A 25,866-nucleotide genomic window follows, 5' to 3' on the forward strand; every position below is an offset into this window, starting at 1 on the left:
GATAGAAGTCATAAAAAAGTCATAGTATAGTATGTAGAAAAAAGTCATAGTATAGTATGTTGAAAAAAGTCATAAAAAAGTCATAGTATAGTATGTCGAAAAAAGTCAGAGTATAGCATGTTTAAAAAGTCTAAATATAAGTCCTAACAATTCCTAGTATAGCATGTTCAAATAAGTCATAAAAATGTCATAGTCAAATTAAACGAAATATAAGTCATAGTTTAGTATGTCAAAAAAAGTAATATTATGGTTTGTCGAAAAAAGTCATAGTATAGTATGTCGAAAAAAGTCATAGTATAGCATGTTGAAAAATGTCATAAAAAGTCATAGTATAGCATGTTGAAAAAAGTCATAAAAAAGTCATAGTATAGCATGTTGAAAAAAGTCATAAAAAAGTCATAGTATAGCATGTTGAAAAATGTCATAGTATAGTATGTTGAAAAAAGTCATAAAAAAGTCATGGTATAGCATGTTGAAAAAAGTCATAAAAAAGTCATAGTATAGCATGTTGAAAAAATTCATAAAAAAGTCATAGTATATAGTATGTTGAAAAAAGTCATAAAAAAGTCATGGTATAGCATGTTGAAAAAAATCATAAAAAAGTCATAGTATAGTATGTTGAAAAAATTCATAAAAAAGTCATAGTATATAGTATGTTGAAAAAAGTCATAAAAAAGTCATAGTATAGTATGTCGAAAAAATTCATAAAAAAGTCATAGTATAGTATGTTGAAAAAAGTCATAGTATAGTATGTTGAAAAAAGTCATAGTATAGTATGTCGAAAAAAGTCATAAAAAAGTCATAGTATAGCATGTTGAAAAAAGTCATAAAAAAGTCATAGTATAGCATGTTGAAAAATGTCATAGTATAGTATGTCGAAAAAGTCATAAAAAAGTCATAGTATAGTATGTCAAAGAAGTCATAAAAAAGTCATAGCATAGTATGTCGAAAAAAATCATAGTATAGCATGTTGAAAAAAGTCATAAAAAAGTCATAGTATGGCATGTTGAAAAATGTCATAGTATAGCATGTTGAAAAAAGTCATAAAAAAGTCATAGTATGGCATGTTGAAAAATGTCATAGTATAGCATGTTGAAAAAAGTCATAGTATAGTATGTTGAAAAAAGTCATAGTATAGTATGTTGAAAAAAGTCATAGTATAGTATGTTGAAAAAAGTCATAGTATAGTATGTCGAAAAAGTCATAAAAAAGTCATAGTATAGTATGTCAAAAAAGTCATAAAAAAGTCATAGTATAGTATGTCGAAAAAAGTCATAGTATAGTATGTTGAAAAAAGTCATAAAAAAGTCATAGTATAGTATGTCAAAAAAAGTCATAGTATAGTATGTCGAAAAAAAGTCATAAAAAAGTCATTTGTCATATGACATATGACAAAGTCATATGTTGATAAAAGTCATAGTATGTTGAAAAGAGTCATAAAAAAGTCATAGTATAGTATGTTGAAAAAAGTCATAAAAAGTCATAGTATAGTATGTTGAAAAAGTCATAAAAAAGTCATAGTATATTATGTTGATAAAAGTCATAGTATAGTATGTAGAAAAGAGTCATAAAAAAGTCATAGTATAGTATGTCGAAAAAAGTTACAAAAAAGTCATAGTATAGTATGTTGAAAAAAGTCATAAAAAGTCATAGTATAGCATGTTGAAAAAAGTCATAGTATATTATGTTGATAAAAGTCATAGTATAGTATGTCGAAAAAAGCCATAAAAAAGTCATAGTATAGTATGTTGAAAAAAGTCATAAAAAAGTCATAGTATAGCATGTCGAAAAAAGTCATAGTATAGTACGTTGAAAAAAGTCATAACAAAGTCAGTCGAAAAAATCAAAATAAGAGTCATACTACAGTATGTTGAAAAAGCCATAAAAAAATCATAGTTTAGTTTGTAGACAATAGCCATATTATTGTATGTCAAAAAATGATTGTACGATGATGTTGCAAACTGTGTGCAAGGATTCCCTCATGAGACAGAGTTCTAAAGTTGTCAAGCTTTTTATTGAGCAGCCCAAACATACACAGTGCCCGGAGGCTATTGATGTCCACACAGTTCTCAGTCATGGAAACCACATTCTGAATTAACATGAACAGTAAACTAACCACACAAACACTAAATCCCACATCATATAATAACACACCAAAAACATGAACAGAACATCGCAAAAGACACTTGAACAACAACAGGAACAGTCCATAACACAGTCGTCCTTCAGCGTGTGACAGTGCACAGAGAGCAGCTCACAGTAGAAGTTCATTTCTTTTCCCCCAGAAATCTCTGGTCCAGGCAGGGCCAAAAACATCAAGTCCATCGGTGGCTGAAGTTACCGCCAAAACACAAGGGGCAGGAGGCGAGCACTGGCTTGACCCCTGAACAGCAGTCTGGTCATTTTATAATATGTTGAAAAAAGTCATAAAAAAGTCATATTATATTATGTTGAACAAAGTCATAAAAAAGTCATAGTATAATATGTTGAAAAAAGTCATATAAAAGTCATAGTATATTATGTTGAACAAAGTCATAAAAAAGTCATAGTATAGCATGTTGAAAAAAGTCATAGTATAGCATTTTGAAAAAAGCCATAAAAAAGTAATCGTATAGTATGTTGAAGAAAGTCATAGTATAGTATGTTGAAAAAAGTCATAAAAAAGTCATAGTATAGTATGTTGAAAAAAGTCATAAAAAAGTCATAGTATAGTATGTCGAAAAAAGTCATAGTATAGTATGTCGAAAAAGTCATAAAAAAGTCATAGTATAGTATGTCGAAAAAAGTCATAGTATAGTATGTCGAAAAAGTCATAAAAAAGTCATAGTATAGTATGTCGAAAAAGTCATAAAAAAGTCATAGTATAGTATGTTGAAAAAGTCATAAAAAAGTCATAGTATAGTATGCCAAAAAAGTCATAAAAAAGTCATAGTATAGTATGTCGAAAAAGTCATAAAAAAGTCATAGTATAGTATGTTGAAAAAAGTCATAGTATAGTATGTTGAAAAAAGTCATAGTATAGTATGTCGAAAAAAAGTCATGGTATAGTATGTCGAAAAAAAGTCATAAAAAAGTCATAGTATAGTATGTTGAAAAAAGTCATAAAAAAGTCATAGTATATTATGTTGATAAAAGTCATAGTATAGTATGTTGAAAAAAGCCATAAAAAAGTCATAGTATAGCATGTCGAAAAAAGTCATAGTATAGTACGTTGAAAAAAGTCATAACAAAGTCAGTCGAAAAAATCAAAATAAGAGTCATACTACAGTATGTTGAAAAAGCCATAAAAAAAATCATAGTTTAGTTTGTAGACAATAGCCATATTATTGTATGTCAAAAAATTATTGTACGATGATGTTGCAAACTGTGTGCAAGGATTCCCTCATGAGACAGAGTTCTAAAGTTGTCAAGCTTTTTATTGAGCAGCCCAAACATACACAGTGCCCGGAGGCTATTGATGTCCACACAGTTCTCAGTCATGGAAACCACATTCTGAATTAACATGAACAGTAAACTAACCACACAAACACTAAATCCCACATTATATAATAACACACCAAAAACATGAACAGAACATCGCTAAAGACACTTGAACAACAACAGGAACAGTCCATAACACAGTCGTCCTTCAGCGTGTGACAGTGCACAGAGAGCAGCTCACAGTAGAAGTTCATTTCTTTTCCCCCAGAAATCTCTGGTCCAGGCAGGGCCAAAAACATCAAGTCCATCGGTGGCTGAAGTTACCGCCAAAACACAAGGGGCAGGAGGCGAGCACTGGCTTGACCCCTGAACAGCAGTCTGGTTATAGTATAATATGTTGAAAAAAGTCATACAAAAGTCATAGTATATTATGTTGAACAAAGTCATAAAAAAGTCATAGTATAGCATGTTGAAAAAAGTCATAGTATAGCATGTCGAAAAAAGTCATAAAAAAGTCATAGTATAGTATGTCGAAAAAAGTCATAAAAAAGTCATAGTATAGCATGTCGAAAAAAGTCATAAAAAAGTCATAGTATAGCATGTCGAAAAAAGTCATAAAAAAGTCATAGTATAGCATTTTGAAAAAAAATCATAAAAAAGTCATAGTATAGCATGTCAAAAAAAGTCATAGTATAGTATGTTGAAAAAAGTCATAAAAAAGTCATAGTTTAGCATGTTGAAAAAAGTCATAGTATAGTATGTTGAAAAAAGTCATAAAAAAGTCATAGTATAGTATGTTGAAAAAAGTCATAGTATAGCATTTTGAAAAAAAGTCATAAAAAAGTCATAGTATAGCATGTTGAAAAAAATCATAAAAAAGTCATAGTATAGCATGTCGAAAAAAGTCATAAAAAAGTCAGTCGAAAAAATCTAAATACAAGTCATAGAATAGTATGTCGTAAAACGTCATAAAAATATAGATATAGAATTGAACAGAGGTAGAAGTACTCTGATCTTGTATTTCAGTAAAGGTAGTAATAAAGTGTAGAAATACTCTGTTACAAGTAAAAGTCCTGCATTACATTTTTTTGTTTTAGTAAAATGCTTAAAATATGAACATCAAAATACACTTAAAGTTCCAAAATTAGAAGTACTCACTATGCAGAATGGCCGATTTAAAAAATAATATATATATAATGTTACTGGATTATAGTTAGTGACGCATTCATGTTTTTGTTGCTTTAAGGGTGGATCAATAAAGTTTTATTTTAAACACATCACACTACATCATAATTTATTGTTCATTATATTGCATATAAATATGTACAGTATGTAATAATCTGAATCTGTAAATGAACAAGTGACTTAATTTATCAAAAGCATGTAGTGGAGTAAAAAGAACAACATTTTAAAAAGTAGCACTTTAGTAGTAGAAGAAGTATAAAATGGACACACTCAAGTAAAGGACAAGTACTTACAAAGTGTACTTATAGGTTCAGTACTTGAGTAAATGTACATTTAAAGGTTTTTAAAAGAGAACGTGTTTATATTCAGTGAACTCAGGATACTGGTGCGTGTTAAACAAGCAGCAGCTGACAGTCCTGCTGCCTCAGCGACACTTCAGCTAACCTCTTCCTTCACTCTCCAACACCCCCCGCCCCCACACACACACACACCTTTTTATACCGGTCAGTGCCGGGCGCCATGGCAACAGGTGCAGTCCGCCCCCTGATTGGCTGCGTGTCCTGGGATCACCCGTTGCTCTTTGCAGTCAGAAGTGCTGAGTGGACCCTCCTTTTTCAAAAAAGGCCCCCACCGGGGCCGGCTTCATGGCCTCCTATTATTTAGCAGATTTGTTTTTTTGCGTCCTGGCTGAAGCTTCTAGTGCGAGAGGAAAAAACTGCAGCGGGGATCATATATGTGCCTCTGCAGGGACGCCGGGGGCATAACCTAACAAATGTGCGGGGTCAATTGGTAAGGACTGCTTTCTGTTGTGTTCCTTGTGCGGAGGTAGGGGAGAGTGGAGGTAGGGGACTGCTAAGTTGTGTGCTGAGGTGAAGGGTGGAGGTGATGGATGCGGACAACATCGACTGGGACTCACTCGATATATTTCAGAGCCTCAGAGTGAGAACTTTGACTCTTGATGTATTTAAGGCAAGTGTTTTGGTTTGTCGCTGCCGTAGAGTTGTAGATCCGTTGTCGAGAATTTTGCTCTGAGAAACAACTTAGTAGTACCTCTACTCTCTGATGTGTGTGTGTGTGTGTGTGTGTGTGTGTGTGTGTGTGTGTGTGTGTGTGTGTGTGTGAGAAAATAAACTTGTCACTTGGATTACCACATTTTGGGATGAATGGTCCTTTTGATGCTGAAGCAGACGGAAGGTTTGTGACGTTGCTGATGATGGTCTGTCAGCTCGTTTGTTGGCCGATATTAAGAGTGAGCTCCTCTCGCTAAGCTGCTACAGGCCGGACGGACGAGGACAATGTCAAAGTTACCCGCTTCCTCTGACTCTAAGGACGGCGGCGACCGGTCAGTAGTAGACGCCAACAAAGATGTCTGCTGAGGAGGAGGAGGAGGAGGAGGAGGTGGTGAGCTTGGGTAGGGTAAAAAAACCCCAACTTGGATGACATTAGAAAACCTAACAAGACAAACAAAAAACACAGCTGTGGAAACAGTACGGAGTGATTTATAATAAGTTACTGAAGCTGCTTCATAAGATGGATCTGCAGAGAAAGAGAGAAGACGAGTTCTTGAAGGAAAATGATAGAGCAAAGTGATGGGGCAGGACAAGAACAACAAGGAACTGCAGAACAAAAGAAAGTGGAAAAGGTGAAGAAAAGGGTCAACAAGACGTCAAAGAAACCTGAACTTGAACGCAGCCTGAAGAGAATTTTGAAGATGGCTGCTGAGGAGAAGACAAAGTTTAACTGGAGACAATCACATGACGATAATGAACGGGATGAGGGCTTAATGGGGGGGGGGGGGGGGTGAGCTACGCAAACAATGTTCCCCCTCGGTACATTTAACATCGAGCCCCGCAGGCCACAACAATGGCGTCAGCACGGTCCGTCCACGTGTTGCTAGATCTCTCTCTGGCTGGTTTCAGTGTGCTCAAACAGCACAAAGGTTGTTTTTTTTTGGGGGGGGGGGTTCATCGTGCTCAGCAGGTCACGACTCGCATAAAGACACAAAGGTTGCAGCTTCCCTGCAGCTAAAAAAAATAAATCTAAAAAAAAAGGTCTGTTTTTGTCGAGAATGTGAAGCTCCTGGAGGAGGCGGTGAGGAGTGTTTCTGGTCCAGGTACTGTCCTGCTTTCTAATCCGGGCTTCAGGCGGCGTGGTGCTCGTAGGACTGAGCGTGATTGGTCGGTTGGTCGGTGGGTCACAAGGTGTCAAATCACGGGTTAAAAGAACGTAAAAGATGACAGCGGTACAGTGACGTGAACAAAAGGTCACGAGTAAGAAAGTCTTTTAGTCAAAACATGCAATCAGCATTTCCTGTTGTTGCTCTGAAGGAGTCTCAGGAGGGTTGTGGAGAAACTCGAAGGACGGACAAACGGTCGACTTCACGCCTCGCCGGTGTTTTAAAATTGTACTGAAGATGTTTAGATGAGGACAAGCGATCGGCCGAAACGGTCACCGCCGTAGTTAGTGTTCTAAACATTTGGTGTTTCATGTATCATGAAAATAAGTCTGAAGCTGAGACAGAAGGCGGTTCTGTTAACTGTGAGATGTTTACAACAGTTTAATTTAACTGTTAAACCTTCGTTTTCTTTTCCACATTACGTTTGTGTAACCTGAAGGTTCGTTTGCAACCTGCATTACAAATGAGTTTCATGTTACCAAGTAAGCCATTTATTGTTTTTCGACTCTTTGAGGCCCAGAAATCATATGTTCTCCATCTTAGTTTAGCATGTTAGCATGCTAACAATACTTAATTAGCAAAAACCACGAGGCTTATAATGTCATTAGTTCTGCAGGTATTGGACTCATTTGGATGTTGACCTGATGATGGCGGTAGAGGGAAAAGTCAACGTTATAATTCGTCTTTAAGAGGACATGAACGTATGAACCGAAGTTCATCGGAATCCATCCAATATTTATTTCAGCCTGAACCAAAATGGTGGACCAACCAAATGTATCGTCTTTAAAACACAAATCCACATTTGGAAGAACTGTGTGTTTGTTGAATTTACTTCTATGCTTTATCGGAAATGTGTTTTTTATTGCACACTGAGGTCTCTCAAGGCTTCATGTTATATTTGTGGTTTCATAAACACAAAAAGTGAATGACTATTAACCAGAGGGTGTTGAAATCCTGCCGGGTTCATTTCGGAGTTCCTGGCTTTAACGGACTACTGCTGTTCCTGCAGGTTTCCCAAGGGGACGCTACTGAGAAGCTGGCTCACCAAGTCGCGGCCCAGGTTGCTGCTGCTGATCGCAGGGTTGAAGAGGCCTCAGGTGACCCTCATGAGGAGGAAAAGGATGAAGCGCACAAAAGTAGCAAAGGCCACGTAAGCGGTAAATATGGCTTATGTTGCACGGAGGAACGCTGAACCCCCACATCAACGAAAACACAGGAACTGGTTAGAAAGGGGGAAAAACTAAGACGAAAGCAGAACTGAACTGGACTGTTTGTTTTCAAAAATATTGATTATAAACTGGATGAATTAGTGGCCAGGCAGGCACAGTGTGTAAGATTTGGGTGGCATCTGGCGCTGTGTTTGCGGTCGGCGGCGGTTGGCATTACAACGGTTTTGCACTCTGTTGCTCAAGTCACCGTAGTTTCACAAGCGTGTTGGAGAACTACGGTGGCCTTCAGGTAACGTGAAAACGCAAAAGGACCTCTCTAGAGCCAGTGTTTGGTTTGTCCGTTCTGGGCTACCGTAGCAACACAGCGGACTCCGAAGAGAGGACCCGCCCCCCATGTAGATATGAAGGGCTATGAAAAACACAACGATTCATGGTTTCAGGTCATTAATGAAAACAGTTATTTAATATTTCTACTAATAGATCCCCCTGAACCCTACACACTGTGCCTTTAAAGATATTACATGATAATATAAAGACTGTCAGGTCAGAGTGGTGAGAGTAGGGTTACGTTGTGGGTTGTTTGTAGTGTCTCTGGAGTTTATCAGCCCTAATAGTTTTTAGTTGGTTCAGTTTAACCTAATTTAAAGTCAAAATTGTATTCAGAAGTCTTTAATGTGGAAACAGACCGAATTATCGGTCAAACAGCTGATTGTTTCACAAATGACGAGGACCATAAAAAGACAAAAGCTGTAACATGCTAAGAAAAAGAGAAAGTGACACAAATATTGGATTAACGTTCATCTGCATTAATGGGTTTATTTCATGCTTCAGAGAACATATTTCATTTCTTCGTGTTCGGTTTGTGGTTGTTGGTTAAAAATGTTTTTTTTCCCCCAAAAAGTACTTTTCCGTACGACCTTTTTTTTTGTCCCGTCTGCTTGTTTTCTCTGCTCAGTAAAAGCGAACAAAGAAAACGGTGAAAAGACTAACGTGGTCCATCAAAAAAAACACAACGTTACCTCTCTTCCAGAACCTGCAGCCGGATGCCCCACTTCACCTGAGTCCTTGACGGAGAGGATCTGCTCGTTAGATATGGAAGACAAAGAACGAGAGGACCTGTGTGTTGGATCTTTGCCCCAGCAACGAACTAAAATCCAGGAACCACAAAACAGAGTGAAGCCAGAGGACGAACCACAGAGATTGAGACCTCCAGATTAATCTGGATTACACCCAGAATTGGACTACCAGCTTCACCCCCCCCCCCCCCTCCCCCCCTCTCTTCAAATATACACACATCTGTTTTGGCTCATTAGACTGTAATGACTGTGGCTTGTACATCATTCCTACACAAAGACAAACTGTCTCTGTGGTCTTAGTCGAGACCCTTTCAGGTTTCCAGGTCCATGTTTAGAGGCTCAGAAGAGTCCAAACCAGCTGCTGATTAAACTCTGACGGGATGCCGACTGCTGCCTCACATTTTTCTGTCAGATCAAAACTTAGTAGCTCGCTTCCACACGACGCAAAGCGTCACAATGCACCACGAAACGTTTCATCATTCAACTCTTGATGGTATATGAACATTTCAATAACAAAAGGTTGCTAATCCTGCTAGTCATCGTTTTTCAATAGAAAGGATTTCATTTAAGGTTTACATTACATGTTTCACAGAGTGGGTAGAATACTCTCTGGAGCAAAATGCTTTAACTTCCGTTGCGTTTGTCTGTACCTAAACGTAGCATCATGGTGTGGGATGATTGACCCTCGCTGAGACAAATATCTTATATTCTCTTACAAGCCTCAGCAAATTACATTTTCAGCATCTACATCGCAGAAATAAAATGTAGACAAATTTCGATGGCATCGAGCCAAAAAATCGTCCTTTTGCTAATATTTCACTAAGAATTGGAAACTGGAAAGTCAGAGAACATAAATACTGATTTACACTGAAGAACAGGGGCGTAATGTGTTCTTAAAATCTAATTTGATTTATTTGAAGCACTATATGGTGGAAATAAATTATGAAATAAAATGGAAACACGTTTTATTTTGATCAAGTGGAGCCTTCAGTCTCATTTTGTTATTTTAGCAAAATACCTTTCAACACCTCGGAGAACTGAAGCAAAGTTATTCACATCGGAGTCAGTCTCACAGCTGGCTAGCTTACGCGAGATAGCTAACGGAGAGAGCGCTTATGTTACTCACGAGACGGTAAAGATTGATCCTTTTAATATGTTTGATTTCTCCCACTCTTTGGGGTGTTCATGTGGTGATGTCACGGTGGCTGTATGTAGTCATACGGAAGTCCCTTGATGATAGATTAAAAATATTACAGTATGTTGAATCTAAAATGAAAACACTTCACATTAAGTTCTCTAGTTTTTCTTATCTGCCATTTAAAAAATAAATTAAAAAGGACAAAAAATGTAAAATATCCAATGAATCTCTAATTCAGGCCATTTTTAAAATCTTCATAGTCACATCCATCAAGAAAACCAAATTTGTTAACCATATCGACCTGCTGTAAAAAGTGATATTAAAAAAATAAACTACTGACTAAATACTTGTATTGATTAATGTGAAGGCTAAAGTGAAGCGATAATCTAGCAGAAGGTTCTGGTATCTTTACTCTTGAGGTGTATTCAAATTTTAAAATTGCCATTTCTGCTTTACTTTGCAATTTTGAGCAAAAGCTTGCCACCTGCGTTGCTGTATATGTCGTTGTCAAAGCCAGTTCTGCTCCAAACAATGTGTAAATAAAGTTGTGGAAACTTATTTAGAAAATCCGCACGGTCGAGCTACCTAGCCTAGCATCAGTTCTTACACGTGTTAGCAAAGAGCTGGTTAGCTAACTGCTAATGCTACTGACCTCTATTTAAACTGTCATTGCCGCATTATTTAGCTACCAGACTGGGACTTCTTCTACTCTGCCAACAACTCAAAATAATAAATTAAGAAATACAACAACCCGTAAAACTGACGCTCGTATAACATTTAGTTTCAGCATAACTGACACACATTTATCATACGATGATCGCCATCTTTATCTGACGGGCGATTACGTTGGTGTATGTTCGTTGATTTATTGTTGATTAAGTTTACGTGACTAATGTTTGTTAGGTAAACCCAACAACAAACTAACAGATTGTGATATTGTCCTCACTGCAGTGAAATGTAGAAAGCAGCATTTACAGATGTGTTTGATCATGAAAATGTAATCTGGTTGAATCTCATAGCGGCTTCTTTATGCTCTGCCCCTTTGGATTTAGTGGAAATATTTGACTTTTAAAAAAATGACTACTTTTTTGTCAAAAATGATAAAATCAGCATGAATATTTAAAGTTTTATGACTTTTTCTTTAATCCTAACATTTTAATCACACCGGGAAACTTTTTCTAAATGTCTGTGAGAAGATTCAACGCGACCCATTTAAAAGTATTTTACAGTATTAAATACATGCGTGATGGAGTCAGTATTGTTAACACTGGTTATGATTACAGTAATACAATAGAGCAGTGACACTGCAGTAAATGCAGGGCTGGTATGTCCCAATAGTAATCAAGTAATTGTTCATAATAACTTTTTGTTTAAAGCCACAGAAATCATGTTCCACTTAACGAGGTTGTGGCGTGTGAGGAAACTCTCCACCTGATTGGCTGATCTGACTCGTTAGTAGATGATGTAGTTAAAAAAAAAAAAAAAACACATCTCACTTCTGGTTTCATCGGTCAAAGTTAAACATCTGTATTTATAAATTTACATCTAACAATTTTATAACTTAACTTCTTGTTTACATCATTTACATTATTTTACAAAGTTGATTTTTCAAATGATTCGCACTTTAAATTTGACCTTCATCGGAGTCCTTGTGTTCTGTTGGAGATCGAACACCATCATCATCATCATCATCATCATCATCAGTCTCTACTTAGCAGAGAGTTTATGTTGAATGTTTCTGTATCTCAGCAGCTCCTTGTCGGAAACGGACGGCTTGAAGTTTTCTAACGCTGAAGAGAAATCCTCAACGGAGACCAGGACCGGAGAGTCCTCCGAGTCCAGACCTGAGAGAGACAGAGGGAGGGAGGGAGGGAGGGAGGGAGAGGGATACAGGTAAAGAGAGAGAGAGAGAGACAGAGAGACAAAGACAGGTGGTAGAGAGACAGAGAAATTTACTGAGCTTTGACAATTTCAGATTATTTTTATGAATGTGTGGCTGGTTCATAACATTTTTAAATGATTTGGCCCCTGCACATGCAAACTGCACATCCATTTTAAATAAAAACTAAATACATAGAATAAACAGGAAAGGAAGTGTCTGAGCTCCGTAGCCGTTGTGTTTTCCTACCGTCGTCGATGAGCGAGATCTTCCTCTTGATGGCGGCCGTCATAGCGTCTGAACAGAGAGCGTACAGGTCGGCGCCGGTCATGTGATCGGGGCAGCGATCCACCACCTGCTGCAGGTCCACAGCCGAGTCCATCTGGAACCTGAACACAACACTCATTTACGTTTTGGACACAAAAACACTCAAACATCCTGGGTTGAGAATCTACCAGGAAACAGAAAGAGAGTCTCTGTAAACAGACAGCGAGCATAATTACATATTATATTCTCAGTTTTGTAAACGGTAAAACGTCAACCAAGTTAAAGGACAACCTGCTCTACCAACTGCTGTTCACATGTGTGGGTGAAATAAAAAAAAGTCTGAGTCAAGATTTTCTTTTCAAGTCTTTGTTATCCTAATGTCATTCTGATCTAAAGCCTCTGTATGTACATGTACTTCATTCCAGCAGGGGGAGCTGTTCTTACTTTCTGAGGATTGCCTGGAGAACCTGCAGCTGAGAGGCTCGGTCCTCGTTGATCCCAACATAGACCAGTTTATCAAACCTGAAGAAGACACAACATCAGCAGCCAGTTTAAACATTTACAGATGTGGATCAAAGGGAAGCATCTATCATACGTGTTTATAATTAGTCCTCGTAGGTAAAATATGATGAAATATGACAGATGATGCGTCTTCGGTTCAACAGGACTCTTGTATCATTAATGTGGGGCCTGGGCCATATCAAATATTGTACAAAGGATGTATTAAACAGTGAAAGCAATACATACAATAGTGATACAGGATGGTGTGCGTGCGTGCGTGTGTGCGTGTGTGCGTGTGTGTGTGTGTGTGTGTGTGTGTGTGTGTGTGTTCTGACCTGCCGGGCCTCAGCAGTGATTGGTCCAGCAGGTCCGGACGGTTCGTGGCTCCGATCACAAAAACCCCGACAGCCGATTGCAAAGCGTCGAGCTCGGCCAGCAGCTGAGACACGACTCTGCGCGAACAGATTCAATCAAACTTTATTGACCCCGCCGTCACAGACGGCTTCACAGTGAAAGAAACGGAGATGAAATAAAACAGGAGACTAAATTGAACTGAATAAAAGGTTACGCGGTACTGCGGATATTAAAGGCCAAAGTTCATCCGGACTCACCGGTCCATCACCCCACCAGAGTCTCCACTGCGCCCCCTGCTGGGAGCCAGAGAGTCCAGCTCGTCGAAGAAGACGACGCACGGAGCCGCTGAGCGCGCTCTGCAGAACACTGGACACACACACACACACACACACACACACACACACACACACACACACACACACACACACACACACACACCCGGACACACACACGTCAGATATCAACTTGATGAGTAGAGGGTGAAATACACCAGAATGATCCTTCAGGGTGGAACAGACCTTCTCTAATGTTCTCTTCACTCTGACCCACGTACATGTTGATGAGCTCTGGACCTTTAACGCTGAAACACACAAAACGGGTTCAAGGAGTCGAGAGTCACGCGCGATAAAATGTCAGCCGAGCATTTTGAGCAACTTTGTTCTCTGGCTGCTCTCTCTTTCAGGAGAGACAAACTCCACGTATCAAACCCTGTGTGTTGCTACCTGAGGAAGGTGAAAGGTGTTCCTACCTGAGGAAGGTCATGGAGCACTCGGTAGCCACAGCTTTGGCCAGCAGAGTCTTCCCTGTTCCCGGCGGTCCGTACAGCAGGACTCCGGTCCGGTTCAGACCCAGAGACAGGAGCTCTGGCCGCTGCAGAGGAAGCTGAACTGTGTCCAGGATCTCTTTCTTCACCTGCTGCAGACCTCCAACATCCTCCCAGCGCACATCGGGGATCTGTTCACACACACAGAGTCTCTCCATCAAGCACGCAGGCATTTGACCCATAAACCAACAACCACGCAATACCGAGGAGGAACTGTAATTTACTGCAGACTAATATGTTATATTCATGTTCATTCAATGACGCAGTAATTCATTTTTTGGACACTAGAGGGCAGAAGACGTCACATAAACAGTCTTCACCTTGGGGGCTCCGATGGCCGTGGACTGGGCGTCCTGCAGGGTCTTCAGGGCGGAGCAGAAGTCCTGGTTCAGGACGGTCACTCCACTGGCGCACAGATCCTCCTCCTGCCGGCCACCACTGCGCGCGCGCGCACGCACGCACGCACACACACACACACACACACACACACACACACACACACACACACACACACACACACACACACACACACACACACACACACACACACAGTTTGAGTGCCTTTCATACACATTATGACGACGTTCTTCATAACAAGAGTTGATAATTCAATTCTTACATTCTGTAAATGTGCTTGTAAACACAAGTTAGAGCACTAAAACCAGTTCACCCAGCCTGTATTCTATCACTTTAGCCCCGCCCACCACCTGTTATCTTTAGCCTCACCAGGTGAGGAGCAGCCTCCTGCAGGCAGCTCGACCAGCCTCAACCAGCAGTGCGCTCAGATCGCCCAACACAAACCCCTGAGGAGGAAGAGGAGGAAGAGGAGGAATCATCAATGAACACACTCACTGTCAGGGTGTCGCATTTAAACTAAATCAAAAGATCCTTTAGCCACGCCTCCTGTGTTATTGTGTTTCACCCTGAAAATGGTTTTTATTTTGGTCTGAACATGCTGACTTGCATAACATAGTTCACCTGCTGATCACATGTAACAAAACAAATTGATATTTGCCACAAACTTGATTCCGTCTCTGAAGCCGAGTTCATTTTATTTATTTATTAGGCCCGGCTGTGCATCTGGTCCGTGCCGGTCCTTACTGGTCCGGGTCCCGTGACGTACCGCAGTGTGTTTGGAGAGTCTGTCCAGGTTGACGTCTCTCCCCAGGTGAAGGTCTCGGCTCAGGGCGACCAGCATGGAGCGCCGCTGCTCCTCGGTGGGACTCTCCACCGCCACCTGGTGGACAAACGCCGCCATGACGCCTGCGGACAGCTCCCGAGGTCTGCAGACTGTCGCCACCACCACCACACTGGAAGACCACAAGCAGAAGGTTTCCTCTGAGCCGGGACTCACTCAGACTAAAGCTCATTCACTGCCTCAATTTAACTTCAAACCAATAAGTAACTCGGATATATTTTAATATGTTGCCTGTTGTTGGACAAAAGTATGTGGACACCTTCCATCAACATTCCCTCGTCACACTCTTTTTGCCTTTAAGCCTGAGGGTTACATGCGCTCAGTGACCTGGTGGGGGCGCTGTGGAGCAGCTGGCAGAGCGCCGCCTGGACTCTGCCGTCCTCCTTGGCGTCGCCTCGAGATCTGAGCAGGAGCTGCAGGTTCCTGAGCAGCAGGACGCAGGGCTGCAGCGCCTCGGCCCGCCGGAACACCGAGGTCAGCTTCACCTCCGAGGCTGCAGGGGTGTCGGCGCACGCAGTCACGCAGTCCACCTGCAGGCAACAACAGGAAGTGGTCACTGTGACAACGTATAACAGCAGCTAAACACACACACACACACACACACACACACACACACACACACAGTGTCAGAGCTCAGCTGTCATACCTTCAGCAGGTGGAGGTTCAAAGGAAGAAGAAGACAACAAAGTGGATGCAGCAGAAGATAAAGAAGCAGAAGCAGAAGAAGAAGACGAAGAAGAAGACGAAGAAGAAGAAGAAGAAGAAGCAGAAGCAGAAGCAGAAGAAGAAGACGAAGAAGAAGAAGAAGAAGAAGAAGAAGAAATGGTACCTTCAGCAGGTGGAGGTTCAGTCTGCGACTCGCCGCGCTGACCGCTGTCATTTTACCACTTCCTGTTGGACCGTGTAGGAGGACGGTGCAGCCAGACAAAGAGCTGCTACAACCACACAAAAACACCGGCCATCACGGATCACATGGCCGCACGTCCCATCATGCTTCTGTCTCTCTCTCTATCACGCGTCCGGTCGGAGACAGGCGACTTACCTGTGGTGCAGGTGTGGGAGGACGATGCTGCTGAGGAGCTCCACGGTCTTGACGAGGCCCGGAGGAGACAGGCTGCTCCACAGAGACCAACCCTCCACAGAGAGGCAGGGGACGGGGCTGCTGGTGGACGCTCGCTGGACACGCACGCACACACACACACACACACACACACACACACACACACACACACACACACACACACACACACACACACACACACACACACACACACACACACACACACACACACAGGGAGTCAGCTGTCAGAGACACACACTCTGATACACACAGATAAACGTCAGAGGTAAATTGTCACCATGTAGAGTGAGGTGTGCAGTCTGTCAGCCAGGTGAGCTCCTGCTCCTGCTCCTCCTCCTCCTCCTCCATCTTCTTCTTCCTCCTCCTCCTCCTCCTCCTCCTCTTCTTCTTCTCTCTCCGTCGACGGACACACCTTCTGCACTCTGAAGAACAGCACTGGACACCTGACAGAGGTCATCCACAGTTAAGGAGAATTTAAATAATGTTCCGTTTATTCAGGTATAAGTAGATTATCTCCTGTTTGTTGTCATATTGATGTTTAGGATGGTTAAGACAGAACTGCATTTGCTCAAATTAACAGATTAACTTTCCTAAAAAAACACATGTCTACACACACACACACACATATATATATATATATATATATATAAATATGTATATGTAGACATGTTTGTGGATGGATGTGTTGTACCTGTGTATTCCCTCTGAGTTGTTCACCAGCAGGTCTGGATGGTTTTCAGCTGGAACTGTCAGGATGTCTCCCTGTGAAACCAGTCTGCACCGAGAGCAAGGACAAACTGGTTAGACTGGGACACACACACACACACACACACACACACACACACACACACACACACACACACACACACACACACACACACACACACACACACACAGTATTCCTCCTTCCTTTAATAAACTGGTATGGACTTCAAAGTAACGGGACTACATGTGATCCTTAAAATAGAATCGTGTCGCCAGAGTAACAGTTTGACTTGTGACACATGCATGGTTTAGTTTCCTGACCTGGGAGCACTGAAGTGTTCAGACAGCAGGTTGTCGTAGCAGCCGAGGTGGTTGTACAGCGGAGACGTGACCGGCTGGATGTGAAGCTCGCTGGCGAACGTCGGAGAAGAGGAGCGACTGAAGCTGTCCGAGTGACGACCGCCGGGCGCCGGAGGAGACGGCCTCCACCTCTGAGACAACAGACGCAACAGGTCAGCAAGGAAACAACCAATTATCCCCCCCCCACCCCCGGGTTGGCTTCCACTCCTGCCCTGTCCGTGTGTGTTGTGTAGAAGCACCTTCATCCTCAGCGTGCAGCCGGTCACAGGGATCACGTCTCCCTCAGTCATGTTGAACCACAGAGTCGGCGATATGAACCCGACGTCATCGTGGCTCTGCAGGTCTGGACTCTGTGTTGAATCCACAACCAGCACGGAGACCAGCCGCTGTCTGCAGACGCCCCCCTTGACCTCGGTGTGACCTGCGGGAGGTCTGGAGGACCCGCCCGGCCTCGACAGCTTCACCCACTCCTGGTTAAACAGGCCCAGCCGGAGGAGCAGCTGTTTGCTCACAAACACGCAGCTGTCCGCGTCCACGGCGGCTCCCTGCTGACCTTTGACCCCGAGCCATCGCCCGGTGTCCACCACCCGGACGTCCAGCCTGCACTCCAGCGCCTGCAGGACGCCCGAGAAGCCCGAGCCCAGCAGCTTCCTGTTGTCGAGGAGAGAACGGCCCCCTCCGAGACCGTCGGCGTAGTGAGCAAAGTCTGACACGCACAGTCTGAGAGGCCTGCAGGCTGGGGGGGCGCCCGGGGGGTCCGCTGAGTCCAAGCAGTCCGTCAGAACCAGAGAGGTGTCGGCGGTGATCCGTCCCTGCGTTACAGGACTGCACTCCAACACGAGCAGCTCCATCAGCTGCTGCTGCACCTGAAGACACACAGAGAAGAAGACAAACATCAAACTGTAAACATTGATGTTATTGATAAGAATGCAAAGTGATTACTTTTCAAACTGATAAGTTTTCACCAAAACTTGCTCTGTTTGACATGTTTGTCTCAGTTTGCAAGAATCAAACTTTAAACATTCACAAACTTCTGCTGAAGTTAAGATACTGACGTGTTGATCAAGCAGTGTTTACGGTGTTCAGCCTGGATGTAACCTGCTCCGTGGTCTCACCTGTCCCGGGTCGTCTCCCAGCAGCGGGTGTCGGGGCAGCAGCAGCGGGTCTCCCTGCCGGGCCAGCAGCCACTGTCCCGGGCGGCAGAGCTCCAGCAGCCCGCTGGTAAACTGCTCGGCTCCGGCCCAGTGGAGGCTCTGCCTGCTGCGGGCTCCCAGCACCACTCTATCCAGGGGGATCGGCTCCAGAGCCCGGACGGTCCCCGTGCTGCCGAGGAGCCTCTGGAAGCCGTGGTGCTTCAGGAAGAAGCGGCTGGTGAAGACCCGGACCTGGACCCGGCTCCCGGACTCGGCTCTGGGGGAGTTTCCTCCTCCGTAGCCCGAGATTTCCTCCTCTGTGGTCGGGTGGACACGCAGTAAAATGCCCGGCCTTCCGGAGCCCTGAGGCCGCTGCGGGGTGAAGAGGGCGGTCGGTGGGTCGGAGTCATTCTGGAAAACCGAGTCCAGTTGAGTTTGTAGAATCAGAACATCCAGAGGACTCAGATGTGAAGGGAAACTTTCCAAACAACACAACTCTACCTGCGCCGCCATCTTGGACCCACGTCATTTCCGCTTCTTCTTTACAGTTTCCTGCGTCATCATCGCCAACCGCTGGATGACCGGAAGAACTACATATAATACTAATACTAATACAAATGCTACTGCTAATAGTAATACTACTAATAACAATATTTGTCATAATAATAATTGTATTGTATTTCTATAGACTGATATTCGACAGCTGTTACACAATAATGACTTTATAAAATACCTGTTGCTGATATGAGATCATTAGATAGATAGATGGATCGATGGAGATGGATAGATAGATAGATAGATAGATAGACAGACAGACAGACAGACAGACAGACAGACAGATAGATAGATGGAGCCGGCCTTCTTAACCAGTTTGTTGAGTCTGTTGGTGTCTCCGGCTCCAATGCTGCTTCATGAAACACTATTCATGTGTATAACATGATTCAAATGTTACCCTTTACACAACTTCCTGACCTCAACAGTGTTTAGTGAACATTTGTTATTTGTTTCTTTGATTACTTTATTTTAGGATGTATATTAGACTTATCAAAAGTGCATTAACGCATGTACTTGTTCAACAGCTAAATAAGTGCTACTTTAAAGTATTTAAAGCGTTTGGTCTCTGAAATGCGCACTGAAACTTGAACCTAATAACCTGTAGCCTGCTGTAGTGCCTTCCTTTAACTAATGCCATTTAATAAAACACATATATATATATATATATATATACTATACTACTATTATAATACAGCGCTGCCTTTCTCTGTGGATCAGAGGGAAAAATGTATTGCAAGGTAACACAAAAATAATTTCCTTTTTTGGGGCTCAGTAGAAAACACTTAAAAACGTCCTCGGCAGTGAATAGTCGGCACTGACCGTTGCTCTTTGTTGAGTGTTGACTGATAATGCAGCATATGTCGTCCTGTTGGGTCCAATCAAAATTTTGACTCGTGTTCACACTCGCCTGACCTCTGCGGCAAGTCGAGATGGACCCGATCTGGACTCGAGGCATTGTGGAAAGTCTGGATCCAGATCAGGTCTCTGGGTTTACTGGAAACCAGTGAGAAAAGAATGACAAGACGCCCATCCACATGACCAAGACTTTACTTCACAGCTCAGTGCCCATCGACCCCTCTACAAACACAACATGGGCTCCAACAACCAGCAAACCTATGCACTGTCAGCAGAATCCAAGCAGGTATAACTTCCTCTCATGGTTAACCCTGTTTTTCTCATGCGCTAAAAAACAGGCATAGTGCCAACACATTGGAACAGAAGGTTAAAGACTTTACACTTTCGCTTGGCAAGATAAAAAATAAAGATGTCTTTATGGGAAATGATTCTATTATATACAATTCAGAGCATAAAGAAAATAAAAACACCCAGAAAATAGAATGATTAAAGCATGCCCATTGTCACACCATGAGGAGGAGGAGGCGAGCGGCCGAGCGATTTATTTTGTGTTCACATCCAAATCTTCTTTTAATTCAAGACTATAATGAGTACAGGATATAGTTAGGAATCCATTATCATATTATCATTATTCGGGCATTCAAACCATTCCAATTTGGTCCTTTTTTTTGTTGCCTGTTTATCCCAATAGGAAGAGGAGAACTATATCAAATAATTTAAAGGTACAGATTTTTGCACGTTTTTTTTTTTTTTTTTCCTTCTACAGATTCAATGTATTTGTGATATACTTCACCATGCAACCAAGCAGGGTACTGTCACTATAGGAGTAGTATAGCTGTGGACAAGCTGGGAGTACTGTGTAAGGTGAGAGTTTCTGAAACTGGACTTGTTGGAGGCCATGATTCCTCAGCTCCAGAAACCAGTTAAATCGGGGTTTGACAAGGGAGCAGCAGGCGTATCCATAGCACCATGGCAGCGACGCTCCTGTACAACAGTCAGTCTAGATTACTGGAAGCCCATGAAGATAGTTCAGTAAGCTGTCCTTGGAACAAAAAAAAAAATAAGAGGCCCGAGTACATTAAATAAATTGAAGGAGGCGATTGTAAGATCACAGTCTAATATGGAATCAGGTGAGAACCTTTGAGGCGTAGCTTGTCCGAAGACTGATTATACACAAACATGTCTCAGCTTATGAGTCTCTTTGTATTATCTAGCGGGCACCGCCTTCTCCTTGGCATTCGGCTTCCCCTTGGCTGCACCGGCTGGTTTCGGCCTGGTCCTGGCGGGCGTGGTGCCAGAGGAGGTCTGGGCGGTGGCGTCCTGCGAGGCGCTGCGCCGCATGGTCGTTGTAGTCCTGGGCGGTAGCATGGGGACAGTTGGGGCTCGAACCGAGAGGGGCTGCCTGGACGGACATGCTCTCTGAGGGGAAGGGCTGTCAGTCCTGCAGTGATTGGAGCTAAGGCTGCGTCGGGTTCCAAACAGGACTCGCAGGGGCATTCGAGGGCTGCCGGACGGGCCAGCAGATGGACGGGAAAATGAGGAGGAGGACCTGGGTGTGACAGGTTTGGATTTCCGTTGAGTGCTGAGAGTGTTTAGTCCAATTTTCTGATTCCTGTGGAGAGGCGATACAATCGAAGGTGTTATTTCTTTAATATTCTACAAAAATATGTAATCAATCTACTACAAAATCAAAACTTGCATACACTAAACAGGAAGGAACAGAGTCATACCCGTTGGTGAAGGATGATGCTCCTTTGGTAGTGCTGGAGTCTGGCAAGGAGAGAGGAGAAGGAGCAGCAGCAGCAAGCCCCACTGAAGGCCTCTTTATGGGGGTGACAGGCCTGGGGATCCGGCTCCTGCACTCCTTGGAGCCTTGCTCTTCAGTCGGTTTGAGACGGGAGCTCCTCCTGGACTCGTCCAAGGTATGCGTGTCCTCCTCTGAGCCGGTGGTGGACAGAGTTTCAGAAGCCCTCCGACGCTCATCGTCCCCGGAGGACATGGATGACGACGTCCCCGACAGCATCCTCCTCCTCATCCAGCGACCCTGCTGCTTCTGGACCAGCATGCGGGCCAAGTCCAGCTGCCTGGCCCGCTGCTGGAGCCGAGCCCGAGCTGAGAGGGAGGAGGACTGCTCCGAGCCTGAGTCCTCTTCAGAGACGAGTACTGGGATTCGGCTTCGGATCCTGGGTTTCGTGGCAGCCGGTAGTTCTAATCCGGTTGTCTGAAGCTTGGCAGCTTCTTCACTGGATAACGGCTGTTTCGTAGGCTCCTCTGACAGATCTGTGTGTTCATGAACTGGTGACATGGCTTCTGGGACAGGCTCAGAAGACTGGACCAGAACAGTTGACGGACCATTCTCAGTTTTGAGGTGTTTGTCAACTGGTGCGGTTTGTTCTGGCACAGATTCCTCTGGAGACTCTTGTGTCTCTGGTGCTCCACTCTTCTCATGGGTGTCATCCTCTACAGCCGACGCCTTCATGATGGCCAACACTTCCCGGTCACTCTCCCTGGCAGAGTGACCGTTGGAAGACATGACATTGAGGTGTGATGTCTCTGCAATGTGGATGAAAGTGCGCTCAACTTTTGTGAAGGGCGGCGATGCGGGAGCGATGGGAGTGGACGGCCTGAGGTCTGACCTGAGAGCGGGGGACAAACGGCCGGTGTCAGAGGGTTCAGGCTCCCCGACCAGGAGGCGGTCGGTACGGGAACTGAGAGCACACGGTGTGGCCAGCTCTCCCTCTAGAACATGATCGCCACCAGAGGGAGACTTACGAGTGTCCCCGGGCGAGAAGAGAACGAGGGTTTTGGAGGCGTCCTCCAGGTCGGGGTCCGCATCGGCAGCTGAGGCGTGCTCCCTTTGGCCCCTCTGGTCCTCGGCCATGAGTGTTGACGGCGCGGCGTCCTGGCTACGCTCAGTGCTCTTCTGACTGGCCTCGCTGTTGGACTCGCTCTTCGTGACGTCGTCATCCCTCGGCCCCGGAGGTTCTTGGACTTCTTCGTCCGCTGTGGCATAGCTCCGGCGCTGAGGCAGAGTACCGGTGAGCATGACGGTGAGGAAGTCGGCCCTCTTGGCCTGGAGCTGAGGAAGGATGTGGAAATGCTCCTTCTCGTCGCTCTGGCCCTTTGTACGATAGTCCGGGGACGGCGGTGACGCGTTGCTCTGCTCCGTGGGCGACAACACCTGAACAAAAACAGAAACAACAGTCTTTATTATTACAACTGAATCTACTGAAAACAAGATAATGTTGGGACAAAAACACCTCGGAAGGAGTTTACTGATCACAATCCCAACAGAAGGCACTCATTAGCAGCTAATACACTTTTTTAGATGAAGGGTGGAATTCAAAAATCTTGTCCATATCTATTTAGAATCGCAGTCACACACACACACACACACACACACACACACACACACACACACAATGCCTCAGCACATCTGTAAGTGAGAAAATGTGAAGAAAGAAGCAACAACAATAAGATGGTAAAATCAATACTAACAAATATCAGTTAAGTTCAAATACAGACCCCTCTGCCAGTAAGAAAGACAGCAGGAACTGATGTATTTGCCCCCAAAACCATTTTAATGTCATTTTGGTTGTACACAAGCTTTTCAAGATTGTCTAGATTACATACATTGATATAAAAGGCACAAAAAAATGCATTGCAGAGTTTATCCTTAGACAGCACGCAGTCTAATATCAGGTGATTTTCAAGTGTTTCCCTTCATAAAGATTTAACATACAGCCTGTACATACATACTAAACCCCGCTAATTATCATGCTATTAGAGATTAACTGCAAACCTAATTACTTTCTACATTTCTGTATATATGTACACTTATCATTTGGATTTACAAAAAGTTTAAAATACATGCTTTACCTGTAAATTATACAAGCAGTACTGTACAATCATATAGTGATAGAAAAAAGAAAAAATGCTTATATGTATTTTACAAGTGAAAGACACTCACGGATCATCACACTGAACTAACACTGAGCTCCTCAGTCCTCTTTACCTGGACAACAGAAACTCTGCTGTTATTGCAAAAACTTTGAAGAAACATTCAGACATTTTACAAAATACTTTTTTGTCGTCCTCAGAGTCACATGAGAACTGTACTGAACACGTGGTTTCAGCTAGCACACAGATGGGTCCGGGACGTGTTTAGCTTAGCTTAGCTTAGCACAAAGACTGGACTCGATGTGATTTTAGCAGCAATTAGCATTGGAGCTATTTGTTAACCAGCAACCCGCTGGCAGCGGTGACTGAACACAGCAAGTCTTAAGTCCTGAACTCATAGTCCTGACTCTGCTAAACCCAGCGGACTACAGGATGAACTGCTGACTAGCTTGTTGGCCAACAAGATACGTGTAAAGGTGGTAGCTGAGCTAGCAGTTCCCCCCCTGCTTCCTGCCTTTGTGCTAAGCTAGGCTAAACACATCCTGGATCTATCTCTGTACTGGGAACACAGAGATCTTCTTCAACGTCTCTGGGGAAAACAACTAATGTCAGACTGAATAGGATTTCTTAAAATATCTAAATGTTCCTTTGAGAATCAACTATTAGTGACACACGAGGTTCATACTGATGTGGTTAACAGACTAGTGAACGGGGCAAACAAGGAACGAAACAAACATGGAGACTTAAGTTCACTTCTAAAGACACAATGCAGTTTTGTTCTCTCTACAGACACATTATCTGTACAATATCACCCTGTTATCCCATAAAGATCAGCACTAACATATCAAGTGTGCAATAAAGTGGATCTGAAGGAGCGTAATAGTTTTTTTTTTTACATGGATATAATTCTAGTGAGTGATTCATGAGGTATAAATGTTTTGTGGCAGACTCTGAAAGTGTTTGCGGGACTCAAGAGTTTTAACAATTCTAAATACGCACTCATCAAGTTTTGAGGAAAGTCACTGAAGTTGCAGAATTGTTGATGTGATGGAAATGTAATTTTTGCTAACGCTAACTTTTAGTTTGACCACTGAGCAGTTTGTTTACCATCACATCTAAATACTGCACTTCTACATTTGCCATCAACGGAACTTTTTTGGGGTTGTCTGGAAATCACTTTACAAGTTACAGTTTAATATTTACTCGCTTAAATCAACTGAAACCCAACGGAAATATATGTTTTCAGCTTGCGCAACACGAGGAGCACCAGTTTGACGAACATGACACTCGTGTTTTTTCAGCCAAAGAGGCCTGTTAGCAAAACACAAACAGATCGCCATATTTTGGCAGGCTGGCAATATGTTGTTGAAACTCTGAGCTTCTTTGAATGAATAGTTGGACTCATTTTTACAAGCATTTGCTCACAGACTCATGCTGGGCAGCAGTTGGACAGCCTTTAAGAACACATTTTGTTTGGAGTGCACTGCCAACCTTACAAGTATTTGTGTCTTGCACTCAAGGTTTGGAGGACGCGTTCAGCCTTTTTTAATATCCCGGGTCTTAATTTTGTTGTTTTGACCATAATCCCGATAGACTATAATGAATGAATAAGTTAAACCTTTGCAATGGTCCATTGACCTGCCAAAGTCCAGTACAAATCAAGAAAATAGCTCTTTGTCGACTGTTAATGGAAGTTGTTGAATCAAATCCTATCCTGACTGATGGGAACTGAGCAAAAAACTGCAAAAATGAGACGTAAAAAACATTTTTCATCCATCCAGAACTGTCGACTCAAACAGCCAAATATTAAGAAATGTCCATGATGTTCTAAAAGCATCAAGCAGCATGACTTCCTCAACTTACAAAAAAACCCACTGGATGTAAATGTTCACATCTACGCTGTGGAATTAAAGACGATAAGAAAGGCTCCAGCTGCATCTTGTTAAAAGTCAGCTCTGAACTCCACATCTCTGATCCGTGAGTATCCCCTCTGGTGTAGAGCGGCGTGAATTATTTACAACAAAAAACAAAAATCACAGACGTTTTTCAGTCAGAGGTGTATATTCACTGTGTTTTCGTTGTAATTACAGT

General features: G+C 42.9%; 2 protein-coding genes across 3 annotated transcripts in view; both read right to left on the reverse strand.

The window, feature by feature from the left end:
• Window positions 1-11,282: 11,282 nt before the first annotated feature.
• pex6 (peroxisomal biogenesis factor 6) lies at window positions 11,283-19,002 on the reverse strand. The gene is made up of 18 exons (XM_068727585.1): window positions 18,448-19,002; window positions 17,572-18,198; window positions 17,294-17,463; window positions 16,959-17,042; window positions 16,545-16,710; window positions 16,229-16,362; window positions 16,016-16,121; window positions 15,514-15,716; window positions 15,112-15,298; window positions 14,715-14,791; window positions 14,309-14,426; window positions 13,914-14,119; window positions 13,684-13,745; window positions 13,423-13,531; window positions 13,147-13,263; window positions 12,755-12,832; window positions 12,293-12,432; window positions 11,283-12,008 (listed from the first exon to the last, which is right to left on the reverse strand). Exons 1-18 carry the CDS (start codon window positions 18,976-18,978, stop codon window positions 11,872-11,874), a joined length of 3,252 nt encoding a protein of 1,083 aa, XP_068583686.1. The 5' UTR covers window positions 18,979-19,002; the 3' UTR covers window positions 11,283-11,871.
• A 1,049-nt stretch (window positions 19,003-20,051) lies between these two features.
• Window positions 20,052-25,866, reverse strand: part of ttbk1a (tau tubulin kinase 1a) — a 41,751-nt gene continuing 35,936 nt past the window's right edge. For both annotated transcript variants that reach the window (XM_068726742.1, XM_068726741.1), the window contains exons 15-16: window positions 21,606-23,056; window positions 20,052-21,487 (exon numbers count right to left, since the gene is read on the reverse strand). In XM_068726742.1, coding sequence (XP_068582843.1) covers window positions 21,082-21,487; window positions 21,606-23,056 — 1,857 coding nt within the window. In that variant the 3' untranslated portion in view covers window positions 20,052-21,081. The remainder of the gene's footprint in view (window positions 21,488-21,605; window positions 23,057-25,866) is intronic.

This window comes from Cebidichthys violaceus, unplaced genomic scaffold (genome assembly GCF_023349555.1).
Source record: "Cebidichthys violaceus isolate CVI_PGR_0920_01 unplaced genomic scaffold, fCebVio1.0.p SCAF_4, whole genome shotgun sequence".
In the NCBI taxonomy this organism is placed as follows: Eukaryota; Metazoa; Chordata; class Actinopteri; order Perciformes; family Stichaeidae; genus Cebidichthys; species Cebidichthys violaceus.